General features: G+C 35.7%; 2 protein-coding genes across 4 annotated transcripts in view; one reads left to right on the forward strand and one right to left on the reverse strand.

The window, feature by feature from the left end:
* The window catches only part of LOC124408644 (MICOS complex subunit Mic60), a 37,887-nt gene extending 27,032 nt beyond the window's left edge, over positions 1 to 10,855 (reverse strand). Inside the window, exons 1-9 of one of the 3 annotated variants that reach the window (XM_046885741.1) lie at positions 10,717 to 10,855; positions 10,231 to 10,319; positions 9,668 to 9,736; positions 9,164 to 9,376; positions 8,916 to 8,974; positions 8,411 to 8,518; positions 8,043 to 8,250; positions 7,493 to 7,904; positions 7,140 to 7,274 (exon numbers count right to left, since the gene is read on the reverse strand). In XM_046885741.1, the coding sequence (XP_046741697.1) occupies positions 7,140 to 7,274; positions 7,493 to 7,904; positions 8,043 to 8,250; positions 8,411 to 8,518; positions 8,916 to 8,974; positions 9,164 to 9,376; positions 9,668 to 9,736; positions 10,231 to 10,319; positions 10,717 to 10,761 (1,338 nt within the window). In that variant the 5' untranslated portion in view covers positions 10,762 to 10,855. Of the gene's footprint in view, positions 1 to 7,139; positions 7,275 to 7,492; positions 7,905 to 8,042; positions 8,251 to 8,410; positions 8,519 to 8,888; positions 8,975 to 9,163; positions 9,377 to 9,667; positions 9,737 to 10,230; positions 10,320 to 10,716 lie in introns of all 3 variants that reach the window. The other 2 variants (XM_046885740.1, XM_046885742.1) reach the window with 2 other exon arrangements.
* LOC124408646 (39S ribosomal protein L35, mitochondrial) lies at positions 10,775 to 12,259 on the forward strand. The gene is made up of 4 exons (XM_046885743.1): positions 10,775 to 10,920; positions 11,109 to 11,280; positions 11,357 to 11,497; positions 11,829 to 12,259. Exons 1-4 carry the CDS (start codon positions 10,890 to 10,892, stop codon positions 12,061 to 12,063), a joined length of 579 nt encoding a protein of 192 aa, XP_046741699.1. The 5' UTR covers positions 10,775 to 10,889; the 3' UTR covers positions 12,064 to 12,259.
* Positions 12,260 to 18,781: the final 6,522 nt, after the last annotated feature.

The raw sequence follows: 18,781 nt of genomic DNA on the forward strand, positions 1-18,781 counted from the left end.
TGAGTTCTTAGTTTTTATGTATAAAATCGATCTACCACAAAAAGAAAAAAAAAAAAAAAAAAAAAAACGACGAAGAAAATCGTTTATAATTAAATATGGAGAACTTGAATTAAAGCATTATTTCGCTACCAGATGTCACGGCGCTACATTTCAATTCCCAATTGTAATCGTACTACATAGAAAATCCGATGTTACCAGAATTATTTTTACTAACTGTGAGAGAAATAAGATTATTCTCGCCTTTTTTTTTTTTTTTTTGCATTAAAAAAACTATCACGAAGATTAAGGAGAAGCGAGTTTCGAAACGGGGTAAAAGTAACGCCTTCGAACGATATATATATATATATATATATATATATACAGTATATCTATATATACATATTGATTCGTATACTCGTGGATGGGTACACAGAGGGGTCATCGGGTGAAGTATCACTCCTCTAGGAGTATCCGCGAACAACACACACAGAGAGAGAGGGAGAGAGGGAGGGAGAGAGAGAGAGAAATAAGGGCTACACGGTTCTGCGGCTTCTGTTGCAGAGGGGCGACGTACATACGTCGTGCACACAAAATACATCAATCCGATCACACAGGGAAGGGAAAGGGTAAAAAGGGCTGAAGGACAAACGGAGGGATCGAGAGAGAGAGAGAGAGAAGGAGAGAGAGAGAGCAGATTTCACCCGGGTCACTGCCTAACCGGGGCAAACTTAAGCTCTCCGAATATCTGCGTGAAATAATAATATGCCTGTGTGTGTGTGTGTGTGTGTGTGTGTATATATATATTATTATAATAACGCTATGGATAATTATATACCTTGGACGTTATTAATCAGAGTCAAATTATTTGCAGCGGATTTTGCCTCGATTTTCATTTTAATTAATAGGAAAGTTTGGGGAATTGTTTTGTTCTGTTGTTTTTATTTTTTCTCTTCTTTTTTTTTTTTTACCCTTGCCATTTCATATTGTAACTATTTGGGCATTTTTTTTTTTTTTTCTCTCTCAGATTGAAATAAAGACGAATCAGATTATATACGACAAGTAGAAAAAGAACGTATGTCTTTTTTGCCAAAGTATATCTATATAGTTTATAAATCGAAAATAGGGATATTCAATGCTCGGTAACTTTTGTAATGATCATTTTTAGTGGAAATAACAAAAAAATATAACCCAATTATTTTCAAACACTGTATAGCAACTTCACGTACATACACACGTGAGAAGTGTAGAAAAAATTTTCCAATAAATCTTTCCTATTGTTTTTTACATGTAAACACGGTGCAGCTTGAAATATTTTTCACTCTTGTAAATAAAAGTAATTAATGAAAATGAAAATTCAACTCGGGCACAGTTTTTCTGTGTATTTTTTTTTTTTTTTTTTTTTTTTTTTTCTTTATGCTCATTCTATAAATCTTAGTATCAAAATGAATTTGGAATAAAATGAAGTCTGCACAGTAGAAGGAAATGACGCGAAATGATTGCGATCTTTAAGTAACAAAACAGATCATTTTAAATCACAAGAAATTATAAGAAAGTCGAAAGAAAATTAAAACAAAGAAAAACTATAAGACTCGGTAATTAATGCTAAGTGAAAATAAAACAATAAAATAAAAAGAATGGGAAAAAAGAAAATCGAAACTTAGTATAATATGCACAAAAAAAATTTTTTTTTTTTTTAAATAAAGTAGTACAAAATTCTGCTTTGCATATAGATATCAATATAATATGTATAGTGCATTCATTCACGTGTATACATAATATACAATACGAGATAAAAGCTGCTGCAGTGAATCGTATAACGTAACTTATTTTACCAAAACGCCACACGTGTGGTCAACCAGGATTAAATTTGACTGTACAGCTGCGTGAAATATTTGGCTATATCAGCGAACGTGTGGCGGACATAAAATAAGGTAGATATATAGGTATAGGTATATGGATGTATGTATGTATGTATATGTAGACTGCGGTACACCAAGGGATGATGATTTTTGTGGTCGCGGCAACGATTCGAAAACCACACGCGATTCCCCTGCGAAAGTTTAGTAGTATCTACCACCAAATGACCAGCGATAATTTACACAGAGACGTATTTTCATCTCATAAATTCCACAATAGTTTAAATATCGATTTAACGTATTTTTATCGGTCGCATTAAAAAAATTCTTCGATTCTTTCCACACAGAAAAAAATTTCATGGTTACTAAAAAAAATTCGATTCATGTATTTCATGTAATTATAGTTGGGAATATTATATTTTCTGGTTTTTGCAATGCGATATTAATTCTCTTCGTTTTTTTTTTTTTTTTTTCTCGGTTAAATAAGATTTTAAAATCAATTTATCGATTATTGCGTAAATCTAAAAAAATTATCACGATAGTTGAAAGAAAATATAGACACGAATTACCATAATCATTAAGAATAACAACACATACTAGATTGTTTTAGTTATAACGACAAAACCAATTTTCATTTTGTACTCAGAACCAAGTTTTTGTATTATAGTAAAAAATGAAAATAGTTATTAAAATTCTATAGCCAGTCACCATACTGACAAATTTTTTCGCTTTCTTCGTCTTTCTCTCTTTTTCGTACTCGAAACGATAAAATTACGACAATTCGTATACCTACATAGAATGTACATTTTATATAGATGTAATACGCCAGAAAAAAAAAAAAAAAAAAAAAAAAATATATATATATATATAAATATGTATACACATAGGATTTACATTCAATGTAAATTGTATTTCAGTATCATATACCAGCATGAGAATCTGGATCGAACATTTTTTATTCGAACACGTCATTCTCCGAAGTTCGAAACTCGGCGCTGTGTCGAAGAGCGATAATCAATCAACTTCAATTCTTCGATATCTACGTCTATATCTATACGTAGTATAACGATCAATAGCGGTATAAGAGTGAGAAACCGCGCAGACAATTTTAAGACGTACGTATACCTATATATATTATATACAATATATATATATATATATATGTATATATTTCTGTCATAGAGTTTCTTTTTCAGCAGTTTTTTTTTCTTCTTCTTCTTCTTCTTTGCAGTTCGGAAAACTTTATATTCAACCGAATTATCACGTAAAGTGAATAAAGGTATATACGGAATAAAATAATAATAATTAATAAAAAAAAAAAAAGGGAATTAAGAAAGAACGCAATAAAGTTCTAGTTTGAAAAAAGAAAAAAAAGAAAAAAAAAAAAAAAAAGTTCACTACTTGCACTCACGTAAGCCAATTTATTTGCCGGAAAATGAAAACTTTTTTCCTTTCTAACGTTGCGGACGCTGCAAATTACGGATCGAACTTGAGTGAATTACTTGTTTTCATATTCAAATTTACCTCATCACATTTATATACCTATGCTGCTACTGCTGCTGCTGCTGCTGCTGCTGTATATATAATTCGATATTGAATATACAATTCATCCATTCGAGGTACTCTAAAAGGAAATATTTAATCAACCGTGCCTGTACAAGTTAAACTATAAAACTTGTACGGCGGAATTCGATAAGTAAATTGAAACGGTAATATAGTCAGCTGCTACATATACGCTGAGAAAATAAAAAGCACTGAACAGATCTTCAAACTATTCATCAGTTAAATTTTTTATACCTAAACTGGATATTAATTGCGACATAATTGTATAAAAAATATTGTCTTAAAAATTTGTGAAAATCGTAATTAAATCAAAAGCTCGTTGTGAAATCATCGACTAAAACTCATCACTGCTTATCTTTCTGTTCATTTTTATTTTTCATTCCTTTCTTACCTGATAAATTTTTTTTTTTTTCCAGAACATTATTACTTTTAAAACAAAATATATACTAGAAAAAAAAATGTTTTTCCCACGTTATTGCCACAATAAAAAAACTTCGATTGAGGTAAAAATTGAAGGAAAAAAAAAAAAAAAAAAAAAATTTCTGTCAATTATTTTTTAATCATTTGAAGTTGATTTGGAGGGAGTGGGGGCAAAAAAATTCGTTGACATCCTAAATAAGGACCACCCTAACGTATATACATATAAGGGACTTGCGATAAAGTTTCACGGATGTAAATTCCGATCATAAGTAAGGTTATTTGCATAAGGATCATTAAACTCCGTGTCAAGTTATGCTAAAGGGCTTCGCTAGCAGTGGCGACATCAACTTCCTAACCGACCGAACATCGCGAACTACTTACGTAATATCATAGGCAGATGTGTCCACGTTTTATTAGGGTGCGCTAAATCAAGCTGTTATAAAAATTTGTGTCCAAAAAATTTTTTGCCTATCCTTAAAAAAGTGATTTAAATATTTGCTTTACCTCTGATACTTTTCTCCCAACAATACTTAGATAACCGGTGTCTGAGGAATTTGTAAAAATCTTATTTTCTATAGAAAAGTGATCTAAAGTCCAGAACATTGGACCAAATCAAAGTCAGATGTTGGTAAGTCAATGATCTTAGGTCAAATGGCATGGCGCATGCTGGTCTTCTAAGGGTTAAGCTTGTAAATCGATAAGTGCGAATGCCTTGAAATAAAGAGAAAACTCAGAAAGTCGTTGAAGAAGTACATATAATGTGTCTAATTGATTTGGAATAATTACAACGAATTGCTTTGTCGATAACAATCTACAAATCTTAAATTACAATCTACAAATATCACATATAAAAATATTAAAGAAAAATCTTTCATGTGTTCAAAGTTTTCTTTTAGTTCATGCTAAGAATTATAGTGATTCAAAGTTGAAGCTGCATTATTACGTCAGCTTTACAACATGACTTAAGGAGTTATAAATATGGGTAGGGAGGGAGACTAGAATGACAAGTGAAACTGAGTAGTAACCAGTAGACACAAAGTTACGGTACAAAAATCCCAGTAAGAATAGAGAATAGAAGAAAAGAGTCTGCTAATTTTAAATTTTGTTCTAGGTAAATCAGAGGACGCAAAGGAATTCGGACAACAATCCGCGGTGCGACAATGGCCGAATGCGGTCCGAGTACGCCTATTAGCTACTCCATCAATAATGGAGGGTCCACTGCAGCAGATCCCCGGCATAACGGTGAACTTTTTATCTATTTCCATTTGGCTATGGGCCAATATTCCGCGAGGCAGGAGGCAATATTATCTCTTTCGGCGGAAAGGGCGGGGAGGAGAAGAGAGGAGAAGAGAGAGAGAAACTGCACTCCTCGTCCTCTCCTCGCGCAATATCGTCAACTTGCAAAAGGCTGCAGGACTAACCCGGAGACCCGCGCCTCTCGCCCCCTCACCCCCTCGCCGAAATCTCTATCCATTTCTGGACTTCTCTATTTTTCTCTCGCTCTGCACCCTACGTACGACGTCGAATTCCGAACTCTGAATGCATGCATGCATGCATGCACCCTCCGAAATCCTTTATCCGGTTATCAAAGGCGCGGCAACGTGCCGACGATATTCGAATCCACACGTTATTTTCGTCAAGTTGAGGCTTGTGACGTTGACGTAACGACGTATTTTTTAGAAACAAGCGGATCGCATAATACAAAATAGAAAAAAAGGAATAACAGCCGAATTCCACGTGCAATTCTCAACAATAAACACGCCAATACTTTTTTGCGTAAAATCAAAATCTATTAGCGTGTTTTTCTTCAGAATTACTCGCTTTTTCGTCGCGATGCATGGCTTCTGATAATAGCCAAAATAGAAGACATTTAACGCCGTCGGTAAGCATTGACTATATCATCCCCTTAAAGCGCATTGTGCATCTCATTCTTTCATAAAACATCGGTCGGATTGGATTTTTTTTTTGTCATGTCTCACGGAGAGATAGAGACATAAAAATCTGTACGATATTGAGAAATTCTGAATCGATTCAAAGTTGTACAAAAACAATTCAACGTTGACGTTTATGGGTGGGGAGGGGGGGGGGGGGGGGGGGCAAAACGGGGTACTTAAGGAAATACTCAGTTTTCGAGGAATATAAACGCTGCATTTTTTTTTTTTTTTTTTCAATTGTGACCAAAGAAAATAAAAATGATTTTCAGATGTCAGGGTAAATATTGATTTTTGAAAATTTTTGACAATTCAAAATAATGCTGAACAATGTTTAGAGAAGTTATTTTTGACTGTTTAAAAAACATTTTGAAAGACAAAGTTTTTTTTTTAATTTTAAGGGCACCCCATTTTAGGCATCGCAAAACATCGAGCGAAATGGTTGATGTTGTTATTATTAATAACAATGCTTCCATTCAATTAATTCTAATCAAAAAAGGATGGAAATGAAACTGGATCTCTATACTTTTGAATAAAATAAACTCCGATGAAAGCAAATAACTTTTTTTTTGTTTGAGAAATAAATTCTAACAATATTCCCTTCAACTAGAATGAAATAAAACATTCTCATTTCTCATATTTTGGAAACTCAACCCTTCAAAGTCATTCTGAAAATTGCAAAAAGTGATTTTCGTTCCAACGTTTCGTGGCGTTGCGTTAACTTTAATAACTTCATTCTCCTTTACTTTTTTTAAGCGAGACTCCACGAAGCCTCTTAAGCTCTTGTAATTCGGCCGAATTTTTCATCGAATAACTTATAAAATCGAAAATTATGACGCTATCAATATCTGTCAAATTGTATAGAAACTAAAACAACAAAAAAAATATTTAGAAGATCCACGCTGGCCGCTAAGATAAAGGCTAGCCGTTTATCGAACTTCGGCAACTTTTCTCACTTTCCAATATCGCGAAGAACTCTTTCTAATTAATCATATTAACAGGTTTACTTTCAAAGTTTCAGTACGTAAAACGTAAAGAGAAAAAAGTCAAAACCAGCAAAAAATTCAAGGGCAATCAAGATCGGAGTTCACTGACTTGTTTGAAAATTTTTTTCTCCGCACAACTTTCTACCATTCGTTTTTATTGTGAGCACTCTCCACCGTTTTGAGTATACGACATATTCGATCTTATCCACAGTGATCGGCATGGATCAATTACTTCACATTTACTTATACATTCGATACGGTTTTTTATATCAATTTCGGAAACGAATAATTGGTTTTTATAGATTTTCTTAACATTCTGTCATGCATAAGCTCTACTTCAGCTAACAAAATCTGGTTCACAATTGCTGGTGCGAAATTAATTTTGGAAAATTGTTGCCTCTTACCTTCTTTGCAAATTCATCCTGCAGAATCTGCCTTTCCTTGTTTACTTCGTTGCAGATCTGGGCTTCAATTTTGGCCCGCTCAGCTTCGTCACCAACCGACTTTAACGCGTGCTCCAATTTCACAGCATTCACAGTCTAAAAGATAAAATGCTTAGCATCAATAAAATTTGAGGTTTGAAATATCGGCTGACTTTTAAATGATTTTCAGAATCGAGATTTGCATTTGTCATGACTCAAATACAGAGCAAAAGGTGTTGGCCTATTTTTCAACTTTGCAGACCAATGATTATTTTTTCTCCTTTTAATTTTTATTTACATATGTGTTTCGAAACTATTAAATTGCTGATTCTCACCTGAAGTCGTTGAAGTTCCTTGTTAAGAGCGTTAACTTTGTGATACATGTGGAGTACGAAAAGGTCGAAGGAATCCTCGTCGACGGAAAATTTCTTCTCGGAAATGTTGACTTTTGGGAAGAGAATTTCCAGCTCGTCTTCGAAGTTTTTCCTCGCTGTGAGAACCTGTTTCCAATACCTTTCGGTAACATTAGCACTCTGCGCCTCTTTGTCGAACTTCTGCTTTGCCTCGTCAACGTCGTCGATTATTTGCTTAATGTTTCGTCTCGCAACTGTTTTCGAAACAGGGGAAGCAGCGAGCTTCGGATCGTCGATCAGACTCGACAATGTTCTCAAAGAACGCAAAGCCTCGCCTGCGCTGTTCTCCGCCTCGGTCAGCGCCTTTTTCCTCGCCTCTGTTGCATCCCTCAATCTTTTAAATACAGAACAAAAACGCAAACGTGAGTAAAAATATAAAAAAAATTTAGAATTAAACTGAAACTTGACTTTTACAGGCTTTGTTGGATTTTATGACTTCTAAAAAATAAAGAAGCGATGCTCGATTTCTCACCTGTCCCAAAATTGAACATCTGTGTTTTCGGTGCTTTCTATTACTTTGACTACGTCTTTATTGTACTTCTCGATTGCGCACGTTGCCGTGTGGTAAGCTTCAATGGCTTTTGCAGCTGCCTGTCCACAGGAAGCCTCAAGTTCAACAAGATTTTCAGGCAGCAAATTGTCCTGATTATCCTTGGCTGGTGAAGAAACCTCTTTCGGAGCTAAGAAAAAATGTACGCAGCGATGAATAATTTGTTGTTAGCAACGAGTTCGAGATTATTATTAGTCTTTTGGACTGTTGTGACATTTATACGTTATTCGAAAGCTGTTTAGTGAAAAATAATTAGCAAAAACAGGCGTTCATCGTCGTTATCAACATACCGACTTCATTATCATCTTTAGGATCCCCGACGAAGCGGATTTGGGAAAACTGGTCATTCTTCGGTGGTTCCTTAACGTCAGACAATGGCTCAAATGCTGATTTCGGAGCTAAGCAAGAGCAACACACGAATTGTTAGTCAAGTAAGTTGTGCAGATGCTGCTCGACACATACACAGCGCTTTTCACTCATTTTCAATTCAAATAATTAGTCAAGTTACCAAATTACAATTTGAAAGTCACTACTTAATGTTTAAAATTAATCATACAGGGCAGTGTAACCTGGGAGAAAATACATGGCACAGTTTAGTCGGAATTTTCATTCACAGTATCAACAGCTTCAGTTTGCTTTGTATCGTATTGGCAGCAAGCAGATCGAATCTAGTTTAAACCGGACACGATTATGCAGCTGTATTTTAACTGTACCATAATGTTTCAACCAGCAAGGAAGGATAATAAGGATGGGAGGGACGGGTCTCACGTATGTAATTCTCTACGGTCCTCTTACAGGCTGATATCACCGGATTCTTTCCCACTTTCGATGGATTCCAGTCTGGTTGACTGGAGCTGCAAAAAGATTTTTTAATGAAAACTTTTGAATGAAGTTTTATTGTTAAGTTCTTGCTTTATCTTATTATTTATTTTCAGTTTTTATCTGAGCAATAAAGTTGGTGAAAAATAAACTAATCAAGAATAGAATCAGGGGTTTAGTGCTCAAATTATTACGGAATTGTATTTTGATTGAACTATGATTACCTTTGCGTAATTCTCTCGTAAAGATTTTTCAGAGAATCGAAGAGTGATTGTTCTTCTTGGAAAATGATTTGGACCGCTCTGTCGGAGCCAGGAATCCATTCTTCCAACAGTTTTCTGAACTCTGGATCCATTCTGGCATAAGCGAAAATACTAAACGTTCCGAGTGCCAAAGCTCCAAGTGTTAACAGACCCCCCGAACCTCGAGTTTTCTCTCTGAAGAAAATTTGACGTCAGAAAATTAATAATGAGTGAACAATAATGTAATTATTCTTTTAACGTTTCACATCATGCAAATTTCTCATAAATAATCATTAGCAAATTGATTAATGCTTCAATCCGCAGTAATTGAATTACAGACAAAAAATTTAGTTCCATCTCTAGGTTTCACCCGCTACCAAAACCCCCGCATGCAACCAAAAGCGGTAATTTCGTTAAACAGCAGAAAAATATACTTTTACAACGTGCAGACTGGCCGAATATCTCTGTTCACACATTTCTAAATACCTTTTTGGTGCTTCGGTCGAATACTTACGTCCAGAAAGTCTGGACATAAGTTTCACATCCTTTAGAAGTCTGAAAGCAAAAACTGGCCACTGTAATTTACACATTGCCAAAGAAAATACAAGCTTCAATAAAATGCAGTAAATCGAGGGAATGTGAGACAAAATTTAGTTCAACTCTGTTTTTGGATAACTAAAAAGAAAAAATACAGAGCCTTTGAAACTTTGACTATCGAGGATTTAGAGAAAAACTAATTGCAGTATGGTTCGATGCAACCGTTGACTCGACCCATCGGTGCTTTTGACATTAAGTAATTTCTAAGGATCTCAACTTCAGCAGCGTTTTGCTTCGCAGAAATTTAACTACAAATCAGCAGATTTACTAGTTCGGTTGGAGTTTTATCATCCTGAGCTGTATCATATAAAAAAGTAACTTAGTTGGCTCTGAAGTTTTAAGGATCAAGGTATCGACACAATAAATTTCTAAATATGGTTACATGAAAGTGGGAATAGTTCCAGAAATCTGACAATAGTGCAGCGGAATGAAAACAGAGAATCGATTCTCACCTGCCATCGGGTTCGCATTTGATGGGAGTTCGTGTCTCGTGATACCTGGCATTGAGGAGATGAAGTCTGCAGTACCCGTGTTTCTTAACCTGAAAACATAGGGTCAGGATGTTAGTACATGTGACGCAAAGTTGAACAAAGTAAGACAGAATTATGTAAGCTGCTCTGTCTAAGTCAAGCCATCTTGTCATCCGATCAGAAGAGAAGCCAATGAAGATATCAAAACGACTGAAACTTTCCCGACGAAAACCGATTGGAGAAGGCCAAGGTGTTGATTGAAAAAATTAAAGAAAAAAAAAACACTGACGATCTTCGAACCGCGGTGCCGAGGAAGGCGATTTGGCCGACCTTCGTGTCAGCCCTCGAGCTTCGCCATGGCTGGAAACTTTAATGAACGTGGAAAAAGTCGACGAGATGATGTCGCGAGCGACGGACAGACGCCTGATTTCGATGTTGACTTAGACCAGCGAAAGACGCTTTACGTACCCGATTCAGACCGTTGCACGGGAATTTTAATCCAATTCGGAACATTTTTCGCGGGCGGCCGGTCGCTCAGCCAAGGCGGAAAAAAGGAACGACGGTCTAACGTGGGAACCAGCAGTCAGTCAAACAGCTGATCGTGAACCGCGGAATCGCGGAACTAATCGAGCGGCTGCAGAATGCTGCGCATCGTCGGTCTAGCTTTGCGAGGTGAGTTTCTCGGTTTTCTCTTAAATTTTTCGACCACGGCTCATTTTTCATCCAGGTAATCGGTTTCTCCGTGTTTCCACCTGCATTTTAGGCTCTTATGGTGTTCGCGGAGAAAATAACAGCTGAATTACAACCAGTTTTGAGGTTAGATTAGCAATCCTAAGCTCAACGCCATTTTGATTTTCCAGCCGCTGGAGCTGCGCGCGCAGCCGGAGTAACCGCGGGATATTCGAATCTTCCTAAACTTATCCCGGCTGGATTTTCGACCGCGACAGCGAATTGCCGATGTTTCAGCGCCCTTTCTACCCATTTTCAACCCCTCGCAGACTCGACTAGCGATTCGCGAGTTTCGATAATCAGGTAACAGATGTCAAATAAAATTTATAACATTTCACATGTTTCATGCTCTCTTTTGTTCCTTCTTTCTTTTACTCAGCGAACCTCTGGGAAGGATGCTTCTGTCAGCTCCTAGTCAGTCAACGCAAGTACCTGCGAGAACATTGACTAAGTTTTCACTCCAGAAGGGGAAACGAAAGACGGTGAAGGCGGTTATCCACCGATTCTACAGACTGCACTGGTAATCTTTGTACTGATGAAGTTTTCTTTCGTTGATTGAAACTACGAAGACATGAGTTTGTATTCTTCAATTTGTAAGTGGGAAAATAACCAGATGCACATCTGAGAATTTCTGACTGGGTAGAAACAAAAAAAAAAAATACTTCTGAAACCTTTTGATATGAAGATCAAGATTTATTTCAAGTCTCTCTGTGCAACCCATTTAGAAAACTGTGACAAGAATAATTTTAGCTGACCAATAAGTAATGCGGCTCACCCTGATCGAATTATTGGTCATGTTTCTGATTGATGTTGTAGTAATGTTTTTTCAATTTTATGTATTACTTTTTCAGGGGTTGTTGGATTCGCACAAGGGCAGGCCGACACAAGAAACTTTGGAAGAAATCGCCAGCGAATAAAAGACGGCTAAGACAGCACATCTTCGTAAATGCTACACAATCTTGGCTATTAGACAAAATGGTAACCAATTTCTGGCGCCGTCCTAGATTCTACGTCGATGATCCTTACAACCCGTATCACACTAGAGAGGAATTCGTTTTCACAAGAACTAAACCATCTTTGAAGTAATCCTGTACAAAATACAATTTTCGACCCTTACAGTTATCAATTCATTAGATTAGATGTATATGTTGAGCTCGTACCAATTTTACACATTCTGTAACAAAATGTGAAAATATACAATAAAAGTTAGCTAAAGACAAAGGCGAAAAACCAGCAAGAATTGAAAGATAAGAACTGTTAAAACATAGATAATCCAATTTGTGAGGATCTGATCAGTGTGCAAAATGTAAGAGTTAAGAGTAAAAGCACCTGAGTTTAATCATATTAAAAATTCTGATTAAAAATGTAACCTTTTCTCAGACTGTTGATATTTCGGCTTACAGTATTCGAATTTCTTCTAGATGATTTCTTTTACGTAGTACAAATGTTTTTTATGTATTTTCATCGTCATTGGTTGAAGTTACAAGTTACACCGCTAGGAATTTTTAGTAGCATATTCATTTTTAATCAATTTTTCATTCAGACGATGCAGTCCCTTATTAGTAATCGAGTTTTTCATCAATATTCGGAAATTAATCCCAAGTTACTCACCTAAGAATGTATTGTAGACACGCAAATCTGCCTGACAAGATTTGGTTCGTAAATGTAGGCTTGCAAGTAATTCTACTTTTTGGCACTGATTGACTCGTTGAATGTAAATGTAATGTGAATCGAGCTCATGATTGCAGAACGTTGTGAGTTTCCTTCGCCCTTGATCCAATCCCATGTATGGAAAGCTGTACACGCAGGTCTTGTAGGGGTTGACCACTTTACACACTTTCAGCTAGCTATCAGTATTCGGACAGGCGGAACTATTTTTCCTAGGCAAATTATAGATTAATTCACAAATATTCGATATATATATATATTGGGCATTCCAAGTGAAATCGAGGATTCGTTTGCCTCATGTTATCAGACCCTTGCATAAGTTTTGGAAACTAAAAAAAAATGTAACAAAAAATATGAGGCAGCCGCAGCCCACTTTCTAATTATTACAAATATTACTTATTTTTGACCTAGAATCTGTGGAAAAAATTGTAGAATTTTAGAAATAGTGTTTTTTTAGCTATCCTTTTTTTTTTTACACAAAAACGATCGTCGCGCCATCTGGAGGAGTAGCGAGAGAATTCTTAAAAAAAAATGGGCTTCATTTGATGTGGAATCAATGCGAAAAAAAAGTTATGCAAGGGTCTGATAACATGAGGCAAATGACTCCTCGATTTCACTTGGAATGCCCCATATATATATTATAAAACCAGTTAGAATGAATTGACAAGACTTTTATTCTTCACCCCAGTTAATGGACGATTATATTATATATGCAACGAAACTCATGATAGATTCATATTTATTATTTATTTTTACACATATTCAAGAACTTGCATAATTTTTCTCAATTGAAGTCAAATTACCGCTTCAAAATTTCGGGAAAAACTCATAAAATAGCTTTAGCTTTCGACATGTTTTCAAGGTGCTTCCACCAAAAAGAAAGGTGTTTCAGAATTTTTCGGATATTTGCAAAACTTATTGAGTTTTTTCAATTCATAGTTTTAAAAGTACTCAACAAAGCAATAAAGAAAACTCTTCATGGAACTATTCTTCAAACGATTGGAATTAAAAATAAAGTAATCCAAAATTTTTCAAAATATTTACAGCTCAAAGTTTACTTTGTAAAAAACTTTAGAAAAAATAAATTGACGGTCTTAGAGGTTCCACTGTCGTCTATTAAAAAATTTGAGATATATTCATGTGAATATAAACGATACACGTTCATGTATTTGATTGAAATTTATTTTTCCGGTGTACAATTTCGGCGTACACATATTTCTTGTACGGGATTTTTTAAACTTCTTTAAACTGAAGGTATCTTCAGTCAACGGTCATTGTAATGATCGTACCGAAATAAATTGCAAATATATAAAGAAATGATGTTTTGTTGGAAGAATGATTGAGAAAAAAATTGAATGCAAAATTTTCATTGGTAATTATCGTGCAAGTGCTTCTGCATACACGACAATTAAACCAATCGCATCATTTGTTCACAATAATATTAATGACACTTAAGCTAACGTTGACAGGATAAGTTACGTCGGAAATACTTAGGATGCATCAGAAATACAAACTAAAGTAATTTCGGCGTAACTCTTGTCACCAAATCGAAATTAATTTCTGCTACCAGCCTCATATTTGACAATAGACCCTTGATAAGCCTTAAAAAAATAGAATTGGAATGTGCTATAGAAAATTGCTGATCGGGGAAATATTTCACCGCAAAAGAGATATCCTGCCAAACCACCTGAGGTGAGATATTTCTCCCATCAGTAATTTTACACATCTCGATTCAATTCAGTAGCATTTATCAAGGCTTTATTGGTAATCCCGAAAATCGCTCCAGATGTTGGTGAAAGAATTTTCATCGGAAAAACGAAAGGTTTGATCAGCTAAAACAGACAAAAGTTTTCATTAGCTGAAACAGATAAAAGATTTGATTAGCTGAGACAGACAAAAGTTTTCATTAGCTGAAACAGATCAAAGGTTTGATTAGCTGAAACAGACAAAAGTTTTCATTGGCTGAAACAGATAAAAGGTTTGATTAGCTGAAACAGACAAAAGTTATCATTAGCTGAAACAAATAAAAGGTTTGATTAGCTGAAACAGACGAAGTTCGCGAAAACAGTCTTCTACTACTTAATTATTATCTAAAGAATTATAAATTGTTTGAATTAAAATCAATTTTCTACCTGGAATTAATTAAATAAATATTTTATTCGAGTGAAGTCTCAATATTTCGCAGTATGTTAGTAAAAAAAAAATAGTTCTTTGCCCTGCAACAAAAAAAATACAATCATTAAAAAAATACTTTTGTGCACCTCAGATATGTGTTATAAATACTTACGATAAGTAAGTTTCTTTCAGAACCAAAAAGTATCAAGTCAACGCGCAAAAGGCGCGGATAATTCAGACTTGAAAACTCAGTTGTTAGTAACGAATTTGATTGAAAAGATGAAGGCTCAACACATCGAGCGTGATTTACTTTATCATATACCGTTGACGAAATCGTCAAGCAAAAGGAGCGATCGATAGATTTGCATAATCAGAATAGCGACAATTTGGTTCAAACATAATTCTTTGTCATTGCCCTGACTTTTCCCGTCAAAACATTTAGAATTCCCTGACATTTTCCCACGAAATCTAGGCAATGTTGGGGAGTTTTTATGATTAAAAGCTCGAAAAGTTGTGCACCTTGAATATATAAATTTGGATCTAAAAAACACATATTATTGCTTCGTTTCACACGAATAATAGGAAATCGAACGATACCATTTCCGAAAGTTGGTTTAACTGAATTTACGGAGCATAGCTGAAGATTGAAAAAAAACTATAAAAAGTGCTCGTTTTTCGCTATGGTCCATCATAATTTTCTGACTTTTCCCCAACTATTCCCGGCTTTCCCGGTCTGTCGCCACCCTGATTATCAATCGTCGCGCAAATGACGCGTCCGATTCCCGTGATTAATCTGCGCGCAAAAAGGCGCGGCCGATTAATCCGTCAAAAAATCTTAATGTCTAGGACTTGTCGCAAAATTCTGCAGAAAACCAATCCGCATCTGCGTCATTTTGAATCCGACACATTGCGATGCGAATTGTTCTTCCGCGATACGAGTCAAGTCCGGGAGGGAGGTTGGAAGGCATGCATTATTGTGTGGCGTGACGGTCGGCGGTCCTCTTCGACGCGAAGTCTTCGAGCTCAGCATCTCTCCCCATCTAGCGTACCACGGAACGCGATAGATGGTCCAGAGATGCGTTTTGCCCATTCAGACGATCACAGAGATCAATTGAATGAAATAATGATAGACAATGACTAAATAATTGAATTCAATAACGACTGGAAAATGATAGCAAAGTGACAAGAAGTGGGAAATTAAACCTCGTTGAAATTTGAAAACTCACTAATAAATAGTTCGGAGACAGACTCTTATATTCAGTTTTTCACATGTTTCTGGATGAAAATCACTGTGATCGTTTGATGCTGTGGATTACAAAAGTTAATAACATCGCGGCGCATCGCGACCTTCCTACCCTCGCCTGATTTCCAAACGGAACCACCCAACGGAAATGTTGAAAAGAGATTCACACGCACATCCACATCAAACCATGCGACGGATCCCACAACGGCCACCTACCTACCCGATTACCTATATTCGCTTAAACGATTCTCCATTTTTTCCAACACACATCATTCTTCCTCATTTGCGCCGTGGTCACTGTAACTTACTTTTTCATTGATGACCTGTGAGGAGCAAAACGATGGATTAAAACATCCTGCATGCTTATCAGCATGTTTCTAAGCGAGCTAAGCATTGTTGGATAGTTGCTGGGCGTTAAAAAATTGAAAATGATTCAAGATATATCATGCAAGTTGATTACGTTACGTTCTGCCAGACTTTGAAACATTATCAATTAAACAATCGTTGGAACATGTTTAAACCTCAGGTTTATCCACCACTTAAACGACCTCATTGTAATTATATAATCTGTACATAAACACAATCTGTTTTCGCGAATGCCGAGTAAGTGATGGTCACCTGTCGCGATGCTCATTCCACTTTCAACAACGTGCAAAATTTCGAACTTTGAGTAACTGTGGCAAAATAGGTCAACTCTGATAAGAAAAAAAAATGAATCGACTGAAAGTCAAGCACCGTTGAGATTGCGAATGAGCCTATCCATGCAGTAAAGAAATCGAAGATTTGTATAACAATTTTTACCGCCACGCCACGTGACAGAGGAGTCCCAGGGAAATACCCGTAACCTAAACACATGCAAACTCACCATCGTTGCTAAGTAATGGAGAAGTTACTCAGATGTCTCTGCTTAACTCTGAAAAAATGAAAAAGGAAGCTCAAATTAATTCAGCAAACTGGATTTTCTATTATTACTGTTGTCTACTTCCACATTTGTTTGCTGCATTTCACGCAATGACAAGAATTAAGTTTTAAATGCAGCGCATTGAATTATCAAACAATAATTAAAATAAGTTTTCTCACCTTCTCCGGGTTGCTCCACACTTTATACGTGTATGTAGTAGTTCTCGTGGCTTCTTAGGTTGCATGGTGGTGACACACTTTTCACACTGCAATAAGAATATAATAAATTATTACTCGCACCATGTACTTGGAACAGATTTTATGTCACTTCAGACTGTCTGTCATATTGAGCTACTTTCATGATATTCCAGTGGTTTCTGATTCATTTATAAATGATCTTCAAAAATTAATACTAGAGAGCTAAGAAAAGAAGCACAGATATTGAATAAATATCTAAAATTAATGAGTAGTTAAAATTGTTTAAGATCAAAAGGGATCTGATAATCAAAAATCATATCGAATATGTACCTTTAAGTTTTATTCACTGCATAGCGGGTGGTTTAATTTTTAGTTTGTTGTCAGAGATCGATTGATTGGGTCACGGCATTCAGATCATCGCTAAATGTGGTCAATGGTGTTGTAATGTAGTGTGCTTCTGTAAACAGATAAGATATAACAACATTTTATTAGAACTTGTTTTTCAAAATCCATACACAGGACATTGGAAAATTACTGTTATTCTTGTAAAATATCACGATGGATTGAAAAGCAATCAATTTCAACTGACAAATTTACTCAAATTGAAATTAGTCCAAAGGCATAATCAAGAACGATTTCAAATGTGTACCTGTTTTCTGGTCTTCCATAAAATTGCGACCTGCTCAGCTTCTGAATTTTGTTCTCCAGCATAGATTACCAGGGTCACTTACCGGGGAAGCTCGCAAGCCTCGAGCATTCTTGCAGTAGTTCAATTCTGTAATCAAGCGAAGGACAAAACCATAACATTTTGTTAATATTTGATCTAATTCAAAATCCATATACTCAATGTTTAAACACGTGCAATTTTAGTTTGTAGCTAATGTATTATGACAAGTTTTGTAAAATCTTATCGATTATTTACATAAACAAGTAAGAAATGATTGGAATTGTTTTATACCTGCGTTGTTCATCAGTTCCACTACCGAGTGGTGTCTTCCAAGATTTATTGATGAGGCCTTTCAATCTAGCATTGCTAATGCCAATCAACGTTGCTGCAGTTTCTTTCTGCAATCAGGTAAGATGAAGAAATATTTTTTAGTACTTAATGTAACTTTAATAACGATTTGAATATCATTCAAAATTCATCATATTTGTCCAAAACATAATGACTACGAGAAAGTAATAACAATTTACGATTTAGGTTCACTCGAAATTTCGAAATGAATTAGTACCGCCGTTGATGCATTAACGTTTGTTAAATGTAGTAAAGGATTACGAAATTGAGGATACCTCTATCGATCGATCCCCAGAAAAAAATTCGGAAACACATACAATCGCTCACAGTTTTTTATTACGTAAGGAACAACGCCAGAATCAACCACGCAGTCAAATTTTCATTCCACAAACATGTGTCCACATGAGAGAAGCGATCCGAGACGAAACTCACGCGAAAGTCACCTTCCGCGAGGTCCATAGTTTCAAAATGTTAGAAATAAAACAACAACGGAAAATGATCAGGGCATTTTCTGGTCACAAAACTGTTGTGACAATGCGGTGTAATAATTACACTTGATTCCAGGCCCATTCACACTTTTTCATTAACACTCGGACTGAGTTAGCATTACAAACAATGCACCTACGCACTTACCGAAAATCATCCACACAAAGAATAACAAACGA

This window comes from Diprion similis, chromosome 8 (assembly GCF_021155765.1).
Source record: "Diprion similis isolate iyDipSimi1 chromosome 8, iyDipSimi1.1, whole genome shotgun sequence".
In the NCBI taxonomy this organism is placed as follows: Eukaryota; Metazoa; Arthropoda; class Insecta; order Hymenoptera; family Diprionidae; genus Diprion; species Diprion similis.

Excerpts from the sequence above, each read along its gene's own strand:
- LOC124408646 (XM_046885743.1), top strand. The coding sequence starts at position 10,890 with ATGCTGCGCATCGTCGGTCTAGCTTTGCGAG. Across the intron at positions 10,921-11,108 it reads CGTCGGTCTAGCTTTGCGAG|CCGCTGGAGCTGCGCGCGCA; the intron begins GTGAGTTTCTCG and ends TTGATTTTCCAG. Across the intron at positions 11,498-11,828 it reads CGATTCTACAGACTGCACTG|GGGTTGTTGGATTCGCACAA; the intron begins GTAATCTTTGTA and ends TTACTTTTTCAG.